A 19,662-nucleotide genomic window follows, 5' to 3' on the forward strand; every position below is an offset into this window, starting at 1 on the left:
AAAATCACATTTTTCAATGCAGGTCTTAATTATCGCTTCGAGGGCTAATCGGGGTTACAGGGGTCAGGGTGTCTCGTTATCTTTAACAAAGACGCTAACTGGAGATCAGTCGTCTGGTCTGGAGAAGCCTCAGCGGTCCTCAGCAGTTCAGAGAAAGTTTGAGGCTTTTAAATGCAAAGAAGAGGGAGGCTGAAGCTCTAATGAAGGTCTAGAATCATTCATTCACAGATGTAGGTGTTGAATTTGAGTCAAGATTGACCAAAATCATGCCGGCACTGTCTGCAGTCTCAGATGCAATAATCCAGACATCTATTCAAACTTATTAAATTGATAAGATTAGGCCAAGTAACGTTCTGCTTATAAATTTATAATGAATAAGATAATTAATTTGAGAACATTTTGGTTTCAAAGGCTGTGTACAGAGAAGATTTTAAAGTAAGAATCATTAAAAATACTGAACTGAAATGCATATGAGACAGTGTTAATGTTTGAAATAAAAACAAATACAAATCAGAAGCTCCAAAAAGTTCCAAGAAATATGAAGAAATAAAAAATCTCATGCATGATATTCATAAAACACCATCTGGTCTTCTGTGTTGCTAAGCCGTAGCAAGCACAGTATAACATTTCTGGTGGATTATTTCCTGTAAAAAATGTGTTACGACAAAAGCGCACTGATGATTTGGTCATTTCATGCAGAAAAATTGCCATCATTTTGTAAAATTGCCAGGTCTTAGAAATAGTGCGAGCACTGATTGAAGCCGCATTCACAACAACGAGAAAAAAAGAAGATATAATCATGGAGAGACTATTTTATATCAAAAAGGAAAAGTAACTCATTTATGTTTCTTTTACCCATCATATCCGGGCTGCTGGGACCAGTTGCTGCTGCCGCATGGACCCGGATCGCTGGAGGAGGATTGGTTACTGGGTGAGCTGCGGTAGTGCTGGTCTCCCTTGTTGCATAAAGTGACCTGGGGATTCTCCATGTCCTGCAAAGTCCTGTAAAAAATACCGGAGGTTAGTAAAAAAAAAACCCTGCTAATGTCGGAAATTTCTGTCTGACTTGACATAAAAGCTGTGCATTGATTCTAGTTCGTTCCTCTTTAGGTCCAAAGATAATAACAAAACTGAAGTTATTATCTTTGGACCTAAAGAGGAACGAACTAGAATCAATGCACAGCTTCAGTTATTACAACTAAAAACCAGCGATCAGGCCCGAAACCTGGGAGTAGTGATGGACTCTGACCTGAACCTTCAGAGCCACATTAAGACAGTCACAAAGTCGGCCTTCTATCACCTGAAGAACATCTCTAGGATTAGAGGACTTATGTCTCAGCACGATCTAGAGAAACTCATCCATGCATTTATCTTTAGCCGCATTGATTACTGCAACAGCGTCTTCACAGGTCTGACTAATAAATCAATCAAACAGCTGCAGCTGATCCAGAATGCTGCTGCTCGGGTTCTCACTAAAACCAGGAAGATAGAGCACATAACACCAGTTTTAAAGTCCCTACACTGGCTCCCTGTAGCTCAGAGAATAGACTTTAAAATACTGATGTTAGTTTATAAATCTCTGAACGGTTTAGCACCACAATACCTTAAAGATCTGTTATTACTGTACCAACCATCTAGACCCCTCAGATCTTCTGGTTCTGGTCTGCTCTGCATCCCCAGAACCAGAACCAGACGAGGAGAAGCAGCATTCAGTTTCTACGCACCACAGATTTGGAACAAACTTCCAGAAAACTGTAAAACAGCTGAAACACTGGGTGCCTTTAAATCTCAACTTAAAACCCACCTGTTTAGAGTTGCTTATGGCTAAATTAGGGTTAGAGTGCGGGTTTTGATGTCTTCCATGTTTTTATGTCTTTAATGTTTTGATTTTTTTTTTTTTTTTTTTTTTTTTTCTTCTTTCTTTTATGTATGGGGAAGAAAGTGAAAAATGAGGGTGGAAAACGATGAAAATTAAAGTGGAATGGAAATGGAATGGAACCAGTTAAAGTCCGCGGGAGGGCAGACTCCTCTAACTATAAGTTAGTTAAATTCTGTGTGGGACGGCGGCGTCCTCTGGTAAGAAGTTAAACCCTGAGAATCCTAGGCACTGTCAGGTACAATAAAAGCAGTTAAAGTCCGCGGGAGGGCAGACTCCCCTAACTCTAAGTTAGTTAAATTCTGTGTGGGACGGCGGCGTCCCCTGCTAAAGGACGGCGGAGTCCTCTATGAAATAGTTAAATTCCGCAAAGGACGGCGGAGTCCTCTATAGTTAGTTAAATTCCGCAAAGGAAGTTAAACCCTGAGAATCCTAGGCACTGTCAGGTACAATAAAAGCAGTTAAAGTCCGCGGGAGGGCAGACTCCCCTAACTCTAAGTTAGTTAAATTCTGTGTGGGACGGCGGCGTCCCCTGCTAAAGGACGGCGGAGTCCTCTATGAAATAGTTAAATTCCGCAAAGGACGGCGGAGTCCTCTATAGTTAGTTAAATTCCGCAAAGGCAGGTACAATAAAAGCAGTTAAAGTCCGCGGGAGGGCAGACTCCCCTAACTCTAAGTTAGTTAAATTCTGTGTGGGACGGCGGCGTCCCCTGCTAAAGGACGGCGGAGTCCCCTATGAAATAGTTAAATTCCGCAAAGGACGGCGGAGTCCTCTATAGTTAGTTAAATTCCGCAAAGGACAACGGGAGTTTGTTTTTTTTATTTTTATTTATTTTTTAAATTTCTCTCTTTCTCACTGTTTATTTCTGTTTTTATTTTAATTATGTAAAGCACTTTGAAATGCCTTGCTGCTGAAATGTGCTATACAAATAAAATTTGATTGATTGATTGATTGATTGAAAAGATAAAAGCGAATCATTTCAGCACTAATCCACTCTTCCTTGTACATTTATTTATTTTAAAAAACATGCAAAACCTGCCGAGACTGCACCTTGAAAAACATATTACCCAAACATTAGCATCACTATCACTTGGCGTCACAGCAGAAAATAGTTCCTTTGCATGTGAGCGCCTGGGATAATCTCCATAGAAAATGTTGGAGCTGTCACTAAGAAAGAAGGCGTCTTGTTCTCCAAAGATAAACACAAAAGAGATTAGTTCTGCTTATAAGCCGCAGAAAGAAAGTAATCCAGATGGCGACTCTATGTATGCATGTAGCATGAGGAGATTCTGAATTTACACAAGCTGTAGATTCTTGCTTGAAACTTACACTTGAAGTTTGGTCATTTCTTTTATTGCCATTGTTTCTTCAAGTTTTTTTTTCTATAATCATTGAAGTAGCTCGCTGCTAACTTTTGTTGAAGATTAAAAAATGCCCATCATTTCCTTTCAGCTTATAGTGCGATGCAAATGTCTTCATAACCAATAAAGTTTATACTTTTTAACATGTTGGAGGTTTGGATTCTCTATGTAGTAACACACACTGTTCTTCCTTCTCCCATCCTGCTGCATTCAAAATACCGTCACATCTCACATTCTCAGTGTCTCAAGTGAGCTAAAAGGACATTTTACTAAGAAGATTTTGTTACTAAGCGAATCCGCTTTATGGTCATCTTATGACTGAAGATAAAACAAAAACAAACAACTGATTCTTTCTCTGCAGTGCAGTACTAAAAGACGTATGGACTGGTATTGGTTTGTGGTCCCGCGGTTGGGGATCTCTCAGGTTTGGGCCAGAAATTTACAGCCTATGTGTAAAAATACTGAATTGGAGAACTAAAGCCATAAACGCAAGGTCCCTATTGTGAAACTTCTGCAGGGATTATTTTCATCAACAGGGTGAATCCTGACAGGAAACGCCAGGGTAGAGAGGTAAACATACTTCTAGAGGTACAACTTAATGGCTTATGGCCAACTACTAGATATGTTCATTTTCAGTAGGTCATAAAATTCTTAGAAAAACATTGATTCAATTTAGAACAGCAGAATATCTCAAACATACAAGATTTTGGCTCTTGTAGCATGGATCCTTGGCTACCCTTATTTTAGGTCAAATGGAACAGCTTATTATGTAAAATCTCTCTGAGAATCTTTGCCAAAACTTGAAAATGAAAGTTCACAGAGGCTCCCTGATCAATCTGACTGGTCTTGAGATATTTTTCATAAATGTGTCTGTGCAAAACTGGTAGAAACAAACCCCAAAGGACTTGCAGCTGTAATTGCATCGTTTTTTTTCTACACAAAGTATTGACTCCAATACAAAAGCAGGCCAAATAGATTTCTGCAAATTTGTAATTGTTAAAAGAAATATCACAAACAAAAGATTCCTATAAAAGGCATTGAGGTGGTTGTGAAGTCAAAAAAACTTGACAGCAAGGCACAGTACATATGTATAGTAAAAGTATGTTTTATTTAGACTTTGTGAATACTTTAGTTACTACAGAGTACAAATTAGTTCTTCGTTGTCATCTGCATGCTTTTCTTTAACAGAAAAATAAGCCGTCACAAAAGAAATCCCTGCACACATCATCAAACGCATTAGTTTGATCGCAACATTTCCTCTCCTCCGTTGAGTCCTTGCGCTTTAATTTGAAACAGCAGCATCTGCCTTCTTGTTCTCCTTTTCCTCCTCCCTAGAGATAAGATGTTCTGAGAAGGGGGATATCAAATGCAATATTCCTCTCTGTGGTGTAATATCGTCTGAAGGTGCTCTCTGGTTTTGTAACATACACATATTTTATATAGCACAGATTCTCGATTCAAATTTATGTCACGTTGGGATTATGCTTTATGGTGGCAGTTTTAAAGGTGATCTATTATGCTACCTTGAGCAAGTTAGGATAGGTCTATGGCTGTAAAAAAACATGTTCATTAATTTTTTTTTTTCACAAAATCATTCTTAGAAATTGAGATTTTAGTCTGGTCAATGTTTACGCTTGCATGTGAAAATGGCTTCAAACAGATGCACAATAATACAGCTGTACATTTTTGAAAAGCAAAAGCCCTCTGGATGGTAACTCAACAACAAAACATTGGTCTTTTCCAGCTGACCAAATGTCTTGGAACTCAACTTGGATTGCTAGGTGACGGACGGAACTCTACTGGGGTTGCTTGGAAACCCCAGTAGAGTTTCCGAGTGAAAGCCCTGGTTGCTAGGGTTGCTAGGCAAGGGTCAGTGTCTGTTGATTTGTGACGTTACATTCCAAAGGTTTTTGAAACGGCCCCTTTCCCAGAAACCAAAGAACATTTGATTATTTCCAAAAGCTGTGTGGATGGGTTTTTTTTAAGCAGTTGGGCTGTTTTTCAGAAGCAGTAAAAACCGAAATGGAAGTACAAAAACATGCAAAATGTGAATTTGCAAAACACGTCCATTTTATGCTGTAGATCCTTCCTTAAGAGAGACAGAGAGACTTCCTGCCAAGTTTCTGTCTTCAGTTATTGCTACCATTTAGAGAAATAAAAGTTACACATTTAAAACCTTTTCTGATTTGCTAGTACTTTCATTGCCATCTATTCCTAATGGTTTTAGTCATCTGCACAGCTTTGCCGCACTTAAAATGATTGAGAGTCATCACTAACCATTACATCTTCTTCTTCTTCTTCAATTAGTCAAACTATTAAAGGAAATGACAACATAATTTATGTTGATTTATGCCTATAGAATATGCTCCTGTATAATAGCACCCCTTCGTTCTCTCCCTTGCCTCCTTTACAACCAACCACCCCCCTCTGAGGCGCTACACGTCGTGGTCCGGGAAAGAGCACTGTCTTTGTTTCTGTAGTAATTGGATGAGATGAGCCGAGCCGTGTCAGTGTCCCTATCACCTCCTCCTCAGCAGGGTGCAAGGAAGAGGAAGGGAGAGCGGCGAAAAAGGGAGCGAGGGAGAATGGGAGTTCTCCCACTTCCAGAGAGCGAGCCTGATTAGACAGGGAAGGCGGCCATTATCCAAGTATAGTCAGAGCAGGCAACACCGGGGAGGGGGGGGGTCGGTGTGACACACTGGAAAGGTTATCATGACTGTAGGGGTTTCATTAGTCTGAACAAATCACTGCTTTACATGGCTCAATGGAGATGTCCAAAATAGGACAGGAACAAAGTCTGAGTGTGGCCTTATCATCTGAAGGGAGATGAAAGCAGGGCTGTGAATTCATTGGACTAAAATGCTCCGTTTGTATGTATGCAAATAAGTGAACACAATAACAGCTCCTCAAAGTGTCCCTGTGGCTCTTTTCTAAATGCGAAAAAAACAGAGTTCAAAGATTTGCTCGCACAGAACCGGGGGTGGCGACGTTTGATCGTAGTTCTCACGAAAACCCCTGAGCACAAATGTCTTAAAAGCTTTGTTTCCTCTCTTGATTTGTCTGACAAACTTGTAAGATAGTTCTCCAACCATCCTAACAGGATAATTAACCACATATCATTTTTACTGCAGCTTAAGTCATACTAACTGGGAAGAATGTTTTGGTACAGAAAAGAACCATTTTGTTAAAAGGAATCCAACAGAAATAGAGGCACTGCAGAATTGTTTTTTTAATGTCTAAGTGTTTTATGAGAGTGTAAGAGTGCTAAGGGATCCATCCATCCATCCATCCATCCATCCATCCATCCATCCATCCATCCATCCATCCATCCATCCATCCATCCATCCATCCATCCATCCATCCATCCATCCATCCATCCATCCATCCATCCATCCATCCATCCATCCATCCATCCATCCATCCATCCATCCATCCATCCATCCATCCATCCATCCAAAATGTCAAATCTTCATTTTTGCAATAATTAAATATAAGTTTCCTTTAACTTAAAGGCTGTTTGATGAGGCGGTCTTGCTGGGAACTGACTGTCAGCTGGCAGAAAGCGGAACTTTGCAGTTGTCCACTGTTGAGAATTAGTTCACTAGTTGGTAAAAGAAGTCTTGGACCGAAAAGAAACAGGAGAGTTTGTTAATAAAATAAAATAATAGCAAACATCAGGAGTGGCCGAATCAAAAACCTGCGTTGGAAAATAACTGGTGGATCACAGGGGAGTGTTGCAGTAGGCAAAACTAAAACAGTTCAATACATTCAAGTGAAGATGCCTCAAAGGCAAACAGAGGATCTTACATGCAGTGCAGCTTTTCACATTCTTCACTCACATAAAGCTATGATCTGCTTTACGCTCAGACCTGAGGAATAGATGCGTTCACCATGTTTGGGTTGATCCTCATCTGGTTTGAGATGAAACCCTTCTCCTGAGTTATTTTTAGCTAGTTGTATTTAGACCTCTGGTTGGGAGAACAACAGAAAGTTTTACCTAGAGCCATCTGGCAGCTTTCTATCGAAGGAAGTGCTTCGCGGGATGACGGCCTGGTGCTGCTGGAGGATCTGCTGGCACTGCAGCCGGTCAGGACCCTGAGTGGGCGAGCCCCGGGACAGAGGCGTCCCAGCAGTGGCCGGCACCCGGTGCCAGGTGGTGTTTCTCCTGAAGGGCGTCTTGTACTCGCAGGGCTGGCCTTCGCTGTCCACCTTGTACTCCACCATTGGTATCCGGTAAAGTTCGGAACAGCCCCTGAAGGAAAGGAATCAATAATATCATCAAGGTTAAAAGTCATCAACAAGATGCACCAGAGGCTAAAGTAGGAAATGAAATCTTTAATCTTCTGAGTTTTTTTCCAAAAGCACTGACTAGAGTAACATGAAACACACTTAATCTGGTAGACTTGGTTCGATTAGGGACCAAAATTGCAACATTTGTTAAATTTTCATCTGGAGAGGTTCACTTTCACACTGCACTGTGTGTCAAACAAACCAAATCCTTTGAAAAACCTGTTCACCTCCTCACCAGTGGGGGCGCTGCGCCAAGATCCACTGGAGGAAACGACACAAAAAAACTCTGAAAAAGATGCAAGTGCAGCTTCTTTCTTCATGACATGCAAACAAAAAGTCTCTTTTTGATCACATTTTTCTTCAGGAAAAGACACAAAAACTTTTAAATATTTAACATAAAGGCGATATTTAGATAGATTAATTCACACTTGCCAGTCTGATCACAATACATGTCAAACAGAGGCAAACATGCACACAGGGTCCGTATGGGCATATCCTAATTACAAAGAACTATAAAGAGGAATTTAATGGCAGCTTTCCTTGAGTCTTTGAGGAGGCAATTTGTCCCTCCATTTTTATTACCACTACTCTCACAATCCTGAGGATATCTCACAAGAGGAGACCTGTGATGCCATTTCATGCAGTATTAATCTTCTGGCCTGGGCAGAGCCGTGGATGTGTGAAGTGAAGGTGGGTTTACTGGGTGGTGGGTTGAGGTTAAACAGCCTGGACGCTCTGCCAGCTCTCCATCAGTATCTCAAGTATGAGCCAGATGATTACACAGCCCTCGCCCCCTACTCACTCTATTTTCCAGGATGTACTGAAGGATGAAGAGCTCTGTATACTTTGCTGTGGTCATACATGTACAAACAGTGGTGCTTGAGGTGGATGCTCTGATTGAAAAGGCTGCAGCGGAGGGGGCGGGTAATCCCTCTCAGAGGGAACCTTTCATCAAGCTGCTAGACCGTGGGTGGCTGGGCTGTTTACAGCTGACCTCCCATTGGAGATACAGAACGCAAAAAAGGAAGATCAACATCACTTTATTCTTGCTTTTGAGTAAAAATTGAACAGTTTATCTATATCCTGCAGTTTTAGAGATGTAGTAAATGCATATTACATTTTTGGCTGCAAAAACAGTCCTCAACATATCAAGGCGGTGACTCCGTTAGATCGGCCAAGAATATTAGCAGTATCCACTGACTATTTTGAGTATTTATTCCATAAATAAATCAGTTTTCCCATTCCTTTTATTCTACAACCCGAGGTCCTTCGGTCAGTTTTAATTTCTGGATGCCAAATTGCCCAGACTGTTGGTCAATTGTTTTTAAACAGAGCTGCTAATCCCCTCATTACCTTGATTAACTGAGAGTGTGTGGTCATGCTTAGTAACCATGCGCCATTACTCCCAGCTAAAGACTAAGCCCTGCAAAAGTCTCAAACTCTGTCGCTTGCTGCGATTTCTGCACCAGAATATTTAAGCAGTAAAAGGATGAAATCCTCTGGAGAAATTTTTCATCACCACCAGTGTGAGCTTAAAACCTTCAGTTGATCTGATGGGAGGAGAATGTGTTTGTTTTTGAATGTATAAGAGGAATCTCTCTTTCTCTCTGTGTATAAATCAATTTGAAACTGCAGGAAATGAGTGTTTAGACAACTGCTAAAGAAAAGCTGAATGCTTGCAGAAGAGGAGGTGAAGAGGAAGTGGACAAAGTTGTGTTCAAATTAACAGCAGTGGGTTTAAGAAAGTCAATATAGACTCTATGTACTCATAATAATATTTATAGAAATATTCTTAGGACATTTTCCAAAGCTAATTTATTATTAATCTATTAAAAGTGGGAGAAAAGTTGTGCAAAAACAGCTGTTGCTGCGCTTTTCTTTGCAGACTCAAATATGTACTGCAAAAACTGAAAAGTACTTGAAGATTTAGTTTTCTGTGAATCGCGGAACTAATATCGAGTTGCATAAACACAGTTTCCAAGAACTGCTTCACATCTGTGCTCTATTGAGTCCTCCCACTTCTGAAACCTGTGAAGACGTGTTGAAGCTATGGATGACAGGACTGCATCACACAATTCCTCCATATTTCATGTTGTTTTTTGCCTTAGAAATAGCATGTTTAATGTCACTTCGCAGGTTTATATTAGGTTAAACTACAGGGTATTACGCTGACTGCTAACAGTTGATCGCCCTGGAACTTCGTCTTTTACAATTTCTTTACTCTTTGATCCATTTAAATGGCAGTTTTCCATTTTCTTCCATTCCATTTTCTAACCCTTTCCGTTTTTTATTTCCATGTTAAAGCATTTGAGATACAGCGCTTGACTATATGATTGGAACACATATCACGATATAAGCGATTCACATCGGTCGACATTGATAATTGTTGATTAGGTTTTAGTTTTAAACATTGGAAATACTACCAAAATGGTGGCGTCAACTTTCCTGTTTTATCCACAGTTTTCACTTCACACCATTGTTGTTTATTTTTAAGCACTTGTGAGGCAAAGTGGAGAAACGTTAAACTGCTCCAAGTTACTCAGCAAGTTGTTGCTAGGTAACCAAAGAGTGAGTGAGTTGCTAGGTAACCGAAGAGTGAGTGAGGTAGATGATTTCACCAACGCAGCTTAGCTAGTCGTCAGAAATTGAGCAACTAAACTTTTTCCTTTGCCTACATCCCCCAGAAGGCTGTGCAGTTCTGAATCAATTTATCTATTGATACAGATCACCTTTCTATCACAATATGTATTGTTATTGATTTATTGTTTATTCCTAATTTGAGGTCATTTTAACCAACTAGCCTCATCACTTTATGCAAGATTTAATACGTTTTCCTATCTGAACTCAAATTTCTTCAACATATTTATAACCTCTGACACAAAAAGTGATTTATCTTGTAAGTGATGTTTGAACACAGCTACTTGAAGTCAAAGCTAAAGTCATGTTAAAAATGTAAAATATAACATCAGAAAGAAGCTGATGGGACAAATAGCTTCTTTAGGAGCTTCTGAATAGAATAGACCTGGAAAGTTCCTAAAAAAAGCTTCTTTAAATAAAAAGTGTTGAAAAAAAGGAATGAGAGAGAAATTAACCCTGATTTTTACTTTTATTTTTGCGGTAAATCGATCTGTTTGGGGGGGGAAAGCCGCTCTGGTGAAGGATATTAGAGGATTAAGCAGCAGCAATTAGTGACGCAGGTTTTTGGTTTAGCAGAGATGCCGTCCTTAACTGGATGCTGGCATGGAAAGTGAGAAATCCAGCTTTACTTTGGTCCAGAGGAAAATCCGCTATGACAAGTCTGATGCCGCTTCAAAGTAAAGGTCGCAAATGAACATTTAAATGTCACAAATGAGACTCATTATCAGCAGGTTGAACACAGATGAAATTATGGTTCTGTGCCATTTTCCCAAAATAATCCTCAGAATCAAATTACAAAATATTGAAACCCAGGTCAGGTTACTCAAAAAGCTTGCAGGCAAAGTCAAAATCCTGGTTATGCAATGACAGTCTGTCTGTTTCTATTTGTATGTGCTGTAACATCCCACTATATTGCATATTGAGCTGATTTTTTTGTTCATTCCCACGTAACTCATGGCCACATGCAATCACTGCCATGTTCTGTGCATCGCATTCCTGTTTCAAAGACCTAATCTTCTCCATCTTTTTCCCATTAGTTTGATCCAAAGGATAACATGTTGAACTTGTTTAAAGCCTTTCAGAGTGACGATGGAAAAGCGTTTCATTTTGCTCTTTGTTAAAACCACGTCCAGCTCTCAGTCTAAATCCCTAGGATACAAGGTACCTCTAATATCAGTGCCATATCTCCCGCATGTGAGGAGAAATGGAATAAAATGCAGTTTAATAAAGAAGAAGACATCAAGAGCACACAATGCTAAACGAAAAAAAGAAGAAGAAATCCACTGTTAGCTGCTACATGTGCTAGTAAAAACATGATCCCCGTCATGGTGGCTCTGTGGAGCTAGGGGACTTTGTCTGGAGGTCATGAGACTGGTCCATTGTTGCTCGACTGACCCCCCATCTCTCTAGTCCCCAGGGACCGACTGAATTCCTTTCCTTTGAGATAAGAGGAGAAACTGGAGCACTTATTGTTGACGGCAACATTTTAGCAACTCAGAGACGCAGCAGCAGAAACAGATGAGGACTCTCAAAGTTGTTTGCCTGACCTCTCACCTTCTTAGAGATTCTCAGGACTCTCCAGAATATTTGGATTCTCATCAAGACATTGGACATTTGGTTTATTACTGCCCAATTTGGTCATGTTATATAAAGCAGATGTGTTTACAATATGCACTTAAATATGTTAAAATAAACAACCTTTAATATATTTAGATTTGTTATTAAACAAAAGTTCAAATTCAAAAATACTTTAATGATCCAAAAGGGAAATTAAGTGTTGTAGTAAAAAACAAAAAAAAAAAACTACATCTTGAACTCTGAACTCTGGCACGGATCTATATCGCGATATTTTGTGGTAACAATAAAAGTCATGATAAAAAAACTACTTATTAGTTATTTTTTAAGTAACTTCGTGTCTATGAATGCATAGCATAGTGGCACAAACACAAATACTGTTCTTGAGAAACATTCCTATTTCAAATAGCCTTCAGGATGTGTGATTAATTATTTTTTTACATTTTCAACTTCACTGACACTTATTGAAGCCTTGAGGAACACACAGTGAAATAATACTGAGTTTCATAAACATCAATAGTTGAAATGTATTGAAACCAATAAATCGGCATTCATATCATGATAAGCAATAATTCACAATAAATTATAAAGATACGATAAATGCCCCCGCTTAAAGGAACCAATATTGTGAAACGATATAGTGGAAGTCTTACTGCATTAAATCTGTCACTATGGATTTCATGGAAAATCTTTACTTTAGATTGTTTAGTCTTTAAATGTGAACAATATCAAGGCTTTTTATACATCACATCTGAACCAGATGTGTCAATAAATGTGACGGTTGCTGCAGCAATGCTGGAAGTTATACGCATATGCATTTCTAAAACAATTTCTTCTTCATTTTTGTTTTGACTCAAAACAAAACAAAACTGTTTTCCTGGCAGAGAAAAGATGTCAAGAGCACACTTCCCTCTGGAACCAGTGCTTCCAGTGAGCTGAACTGGCACTGTGGACACAGGACCAGTTTTGGCTGACGTTTGTTTTGCCAGGTTTTCTCTTTCCCTGAACAGCGATTATGATTGTATCATCGTGTATCATTGCTGATTGTGGTAAGAGGATTAGACGGCGGTTCTGCCAGAGAAGCTTTTTCGTCAGAGTCACAGACGAGACCACCATCTGGGGGAGCAAATATGTTACATCTTTGTTGCCAGGCGGGAACACAGAGTTGAAGACAGATAATAGGAAAGCCTTTGATGGAGCGCGCACACACAGATGTTTAACCTTATTCTGGATATTCTGCAGCATACATCTGACCCAATCTAAGATTGCTCAGCCAGGATTCTTCCCTCGCATCACACAGTGTGAGACACAGTCAAATCATTCAGCTGCACTCTTCGTAGTGATGGGGGAACCAGCATTTTCTGCTGCACAAATCTGTCAGCCTGAAACAGACGCAAAACAAAGATGTCAAAAATGTGAGTGTGAAAGAGCGGCTGATGGCGTGTTTCACAGCTCGGTCTGTCCCTCACAGACAAAACACTCGGATGTGCTCTCAGAACAAGTGTTTTACACAGATTTACGTCTTCTCTCATCATAAATTTGATCGATTGTTTGAAATAGGCTTCTCTTTGTGAACAAGCAATAAAACCTCCCTAAGGGCGCGTGGAAAATCCTCACTTCATAATTGCTCAAAAGAACATTATGCCAGGTTAAAGGGGGAAAAAAGCAATTTTCAATTGTGAGCTGTCAAACAATAGTGGTGAGATTTGAGCCATTAATCAAAAAGCTCATCTCATTATCATTAGTGAGAAACGCTGACTGTGCACGTTTGAGACGCTACAGCTGTGTCGGACGTTTCTCTCCAGAGAAAACAGGATAAAACGCCAACAATGACGTTCTGTAAGCATTTCTTTATGCTAATTATTTTCTACATGAGAGCAAATGTCAAGTCGATTCCCCTCAGCAATATAAAAAGCAAGAGCATGACTCTTCTGTTACAGGGTTTTTTTACAAGGCTTTAAATGTCAAAGTTGTATTCTTTTTCAATTGTTAAAAGTCACAGCAGATATTTTAACATAAAACCTGTTTACAGTAGACATTTTTTAGATGGAGTATGCAAAAGTTTTCATACCCATTGTTTTATTTGTCTACACTGTACCAAGACAGAAATTACTTAACAATTAAGAAAAGTAAAAACGTACCTTCGAGGAGTACCGTCTTCATACGGCTGGATTATAACCACTTTGACGGTGACGGATGTGCGCAGGAGGTCAATCATCTGCTCATGAGTGAGAGTGGCGACGGCCACCTTGCAAATCTCCACCAGCCGGCTGCCCTGCCTCAGCCCGGCCTTCCAGGCGAAGCCAAATGGCTCCACGTCGGCCACGATTCCCTCAAAATTGACGTGAAAGCCAAGCTGGCCGAGGCTATTCCTCCGCAACGTCATCTCTGTAGTCTCACAGCCTCTGGTGGCAATCTGGAATCAGAACCAAAGGCAATACGTTTATCGTCTGCATAAAGGGAAAATTGTTTTTACTTATGACTGGGATAGGTTCGCTAAATCTTTATCCTGCATTTTCTAATGGGTTTCATCTGACCAGAGCAACCTCTGACATGTTTTTAATGTGTTCTCTTGATAAGTTTGCATCCCTAATTTGTCTTCTGGTTTCTTTGGTTTTGATTATTGTGTTTGTTTCTTCACAGCTACATCCACACTGAGGTTAAGTTATACAAAGACAGACTATTTGCATTGATTTATGACGACAATTGGCTGCAATGGATTTTAAACAGAGGTATAAGAGTAAATTAAATACGAGGAACTTTTTTTCTCCCCGACTTTACAATTATGGACTTCTTCATTCGTATACTCTCCACAAAATATGGTTACACTAATGGTTGCAACATGACAAAATGTGTAATAGTTCAAGGGATATAAATACTTTTGCAAGGTGGTTCATTTGACACACATACAAAAGAGGAAACAACACTGAGCACCTGAAGCTGAGCAAAACCCTTTTTAGCAGAACAAACAAGCATGCATGTTTGGCAAATCCAAAACATCTTTAGATATAAAAGTAACTATTTCTGAGCTAACTAAAGAGCCTGAGAAGGAACAAAAACACACCTGTTTCTGCCTGCAGAATCTACAATCGGTCTGTGGAAGCTGCATGAATGAGAATCTAATTGGCCCCTAAGACACCGGCGTCTCCATAGAGTTGTGTTTGTGAGCCAGAGTTTGTGTCTAAAGCTGCCTCTGGAGCACAACAGTCATACACAAACATAATCTGCATCAGCTGCCGGCTCATTTTGTTCATTTCCAGCATGAAGAAAACAAATTAAACACGCCACCTTTTTTTTTTTCCCCTGTTGGCTGACTGCAGTCAGAGACATGACACTTTAGCCATGAATTTTTGATGGACATTTTGAGCCTGTCCAATGCATGTCTGGAAGAAATTAAAGCCTGGTCTTGTTTCCATCATACACTTTAATGTAAATTCAGCCTGTCTTTTTCCCCAGAGGTGGCTTGGCATCACCCTTTCATAACACGCAGTCCAGGTTCAGGCAAAGTTCACACGACCTACTTTCTGCTGCGTGACTATTCCTGTTAAAACTGAAACAAGAAAAGCAATTATGTATTGACTCATGATTGTGGCAATGCAGCTGTGCAGCCTTATGGTGGGACTGGACATTATTGTGCAGCTTTCTGACCGTTTCTTAGGGGTAAATAAAGAACCTGACTCTACAACCAAGAGCTGTAATCACCCATTAGATTAGTTTTGGTTCAGTTGTGGGTGACTGCCTCCATTTACTTTAGAGTGGCTGCTGTAACACATTAACACAGACTATGGATTGTTAACCCTCTACAGAGACTCCATATGGCAGAAAACATACCGTGCTGTATGAAAGACGGCCCACGGCAAAAATGATGCACTATCATAGACTAACTGAGCACACAATCAGACTCAATCCTAAACTTTTTTAGAAACATTAGGTTTACCTTTAAACAGGAATTAAACTCAGCAACCCCAGGTTTCTGTATCAAGAATGCTTGTTTTATTGGTCTGATGTAACAAATGTCATGTTTTCATTAGTTGTAAGTGGAAAATCATCATATTTAGCAGAAAAATAAGCTTGAAAATTCCAGTCTCTGTGTAATTAATCCATATATTTGTCAATTAGAGAATTAAACTACTGAAATAAATGTACTTTACAACAATATTCTCATATATATTGAATGTGGAAGTAGCGATTCTGACAGACGTCTTTCCATATTACACCAAATGTTGTCCTTTAATTAGAGACGACATGAAACTCTAAATACTGTCAAAAAAAGGCAAACATTAACAGTCTTAATTCGAGTGATGCTGGATCTAATCCACACTGAGAGAAATGACAAACACAGCTCTGACAGTGATGACACCATCTGTAAAAGTGAAGCAGAAGCGTATTTCATAGACACGACAAAACCTTGTCATTAATGGTGATCTTCAAAAAAAAAAAAACTGAAACGCATCCATGAAGATGGGTCACGCGTTTCCTCGGGGAAAATGTGAGCATTCATTTTAATCAGTAAGTGTGTATTAGAGCAGCAGCTTGTCGGGGCAGGTCTTAAGACGTCAGGGTTTGAACTGGCTGCTAAACCTACAAATGGTGCTGATTAATTCTGATTTGGTTCACAAATTGACAAAAGCCTCATCAAAAAAATTTGAGGATTTTTTTTTTTTTTTTTTTTTAGTTCTGAACATGTTGCTTTTGTCTGTTATGCTGCAGCCTCCACAGTCATTGGATCTTCTGGTAAAAATGTGCAAAAAGACTTAAAATAAATGTAATTTGAGCAGATTTATGTAGTGGAGAAATACATTATTTTAAAAAAAGCTAATTTACTTGACGGTAAAACAACTCCTGTTTAGCAATAGAAAAGTATTTAGTCTTATCCTATGATATTTCGCAGGGAAAAGGATTTTCAATTATTCTTTTTTGCACAGACCGTTTAGTTCGGACTCAGTTTTTGCTACGTGTTTTCTGCAGGATTTACATCTGTGTACGGATAAGAGCATCAAAGAATGTTGATCATCTCTGGGGAACTATTTTTGTAATGATTCGGCCATTTGTGTTTAAATGACATGTATTACTCTGGATTTACTTATTCCGATTTGTGTCACTGTTGTTCGTAGCCCCTCAAAAATTAGACTGGGAATATCCTTGAAATGCATTTTAAAAATAAATAAATATGTTAAAGATAAATAAATCATTATCCTGTTAAAACTCAGAATGGCTACCCATTCCCACTTCACTGGCCTCTAGATTTTTATTTAAGATCTTCTTTTTTCTTCTTCTACTCAGAATTAAGTGTGACAAATCTGATCAGATCTGGGGTTGTATCTTGATATGGCTGCTGCAATAAAATCTACACCACATGGATTTAGACAGCTGGCTCTCTTCAGCACAGGATCATGGTGTCACATCCATCTTAGCAGTGATTGACACCGGCTGGATGTGCTTTAAACATAACTGTGAATCTGTGCAGCAGCACATTTTATATGTATATGATTGTCAAAAGATCCTGCAGCTCCTGTGTTTCTTTAGAGATCTCTCTTCTGGGATAAGTGGTTTTTTTTCCCCCCAAAAAATGATGTTTTCTAAATATAAATCATGTGAGTTGATATTTCTAAGATGCCATGCACTCTAACAAGGTTCTGAGAACCCTTGGAAGAAAAACAGACCACAGCGTCATAAATCCTCCACCATATGTAACAGCAGACATGAACTCCATTTCCACTTCTTCATCTCGTGTTTTTAGTCTCATCTGATCAAAGCACTTGGTTCCAGTTAAAGTCCCAGTAGACTTTAGCAACTTGCACATTTTTACCTTTGTAAGGGTAACAGTTTATTTAGTTTGTTGATTACAAGGGAGTACATTTAGTGGATTTAAAAGTTGGGTTACTGTCAGACTGACTTGTATCTCATCATATTTATTGTGCAAAAAAACAGGAAGTGTGTTTGATTCAGCTAAAATAGGATTAATAGTAAGGATAATATTTCATTATTTCACTTGCACTTATTTTACATTGTTGTTGGGCTACCAAAAAGTTGGCACAGGTTATTCTATTTCAAATAAATAGAATATTTTTATACATACTTTTACCAGTGACTAAACCTAAAAAGGTTTAAAATGATCCACAGTTGAAAATAATAATAATATTTATTCATAATTAGGCCTGTCACAATAACAAATTTTGCTGGACAATACATTTTCAAAGTTATTATGGGAATAAATGATAATATTGTTGTCCTGAAACAATTTTCAAGTAATATATTGAAAACTGCATAATAATGTTAGCTTGTCCTCAGAAAGATCAATAAACTTTAATTTTGCAAAAACACATTGCACTGGAACTGGATGATATTTTAAATATGCAAAATAAACACGACAACCAAAGGCAACAAATAAAAACGGAAATAAAAATCTGTACACAACCAAAACCAAAAATAAAAAAAAATTACCATTCAAATACTATTAATTATAAGAACGGAAATTACTGAGCTCATTTTAATTGATCATTTGCTTATTGCAAGAGGCGTAATAACTTATTTCTAGTTAAATCTTTACAGGTTAATCATACAAAGTATAAAACAAATGGAGTGTGGTGTAGCATCTGGGTCCCAACCTGTGCTACATGTCTTCCCTCCTTCTCTTTCTGCCCATATCCTGTCTGCCAACAACGCCAAAAAAGGAAGAAAAACAACTTCTGCTATTTGTTATGCTACTATAATTAGCTCTCTATGAATGCATATAGCACAAAAAAAAAGACAAAACAAACAAACTGAGCAGCCCACGATGGAAAGGAAACAAAACAAGTAGAAATGCTTATGCCTCCATGCCAAGAGGACTTGTCTAATAAAGGCCAAACATGCGGCCACCCAGCTCAGGAGCCCCCTGGGGAGAAGGACTTCTCCACAAAGCTTTTAGTTGTGCTCTCACTCTGAGCTTCTCTGCAGGTTACAGTGGACAATCTGTTCGCCCTGGTTCGCATTACATCACAAGTCCGGCAGCCTGTAAATCCTCAGAGTGAAACACGACTCGAGTCAACCGCTGGGACATTTACAGACACCTCTGGGACGACGTCTGCACGGTCAGCTCGGCTAGGCCTACTGCTCCAAATACTAATCCAGGGCTTCTCCTGCACAACTTTTTTTTTTTTTTCCACAGATACAGCAGGGAAAGAGGAGAAGGGAGATTAACATAGTGGATGAGAAAGTGATCTCCTTTGGCTAATCATAAATGCTAATATATCCTGCTCTGTCCTTTCTTATGATGAGATGGGCTGACACTGAAAGGCATCTGTGTCCTTTCAAGATTAATTATGGAAAATACTTCTTCAGATTCTGGAGGGATTTTCTCTTCTTTCTGACATGGTTAAGACATGCAAAATCTTATTCAACCAGATCTCATTTTTAAGCTCTGCTGAGCGTTTCAGCTTATCGCTGTATTTGTTCATAAAACACCTTTTTACCTGCAGAGATCTCATGTAAAGTGCTGTGGAAAAAAAATTATCGGATTTGTTTTTGCTATGGCTGCTTTGTCACACATTTTAGCTCATCAAAAAAAGTTTTAATGCAAGAACAAAATTAACCAGAGTAAATAAACAATGATTTTTTTTTTTTTGTCTACTGGAAAAAAAAAAAAAACTGGGCGCTGTTTCTGCCTGCCCTATTCACATTGAGAATTAAATGCGATATAATCAGAATATTCCTGTTTCTCAAACTTTTTCGGGCTGATAAATTCTTGCCCCACTTAATAAATACTCGCGGATCATCTAATTTGAAATTTCCTCCGCAACAACACAACATCTGCGTCATGCTATGTATCGCAATATTGTTCAAAAACAAAAGTTTATCTTTAGCTCACCCAGAGAAACTTTCCACTGGTATCTTCTTTTTTTAGGGACCCATTTATCCATTATTTTTTTAAACACAATCCT

At 39.0% G+C, this 19,662-nt stretch overlaps 1 protein-coding gene across 7 annotated transcripts in view; it reads right to left on the bottom strand.

Moving 5' to 3' along the window:
• LOC103477253 (signal-induced proliferation-associated 1-like protein 2) overlaps nt 1-19,662 on the bottom strand; it is a 114,876-nt gene that overhangs the window by 29,549 nt on the left and 65,665 nt on the right. For all 7 annotated transcript variants that reach the window (XM_008430233.3, XM_008430231.3, XM_008430230.3 and 4 more), the window contains 3 exons: nt 13,882-14,156; nt 7,236-7,490; nt 856-1,002 (listed from right to left, as the gene is read on the bottom strand). In XM_008430233.3, coding sequence (XP_008428455.1) covers nt 856-1,002; nt 7,236-7,490; nt 13,882-14,156 — 677 coding nt within the window. The remainder of the gene's footprint in view (nt 1-855; nt 1,003-7,235; nt 7,491-13,881; nt 14,157-19,662) is intronic.

This window comes from Poecilia reticulata, chromosome 15 (genome assembly GCF_904066995.2).
Source record: "Poecilia reticulata chromosome 15, P_reticulata-male-v2, whole genome shotgun sequence".
Taxonomy (NCBI): domain Eukaryota; kingdom Metazoa; phylum Chordata; class Actinopteri; order Cyprinodontiformes; family Poeciliidae; genus Poecilia; species Poecilia reticulata.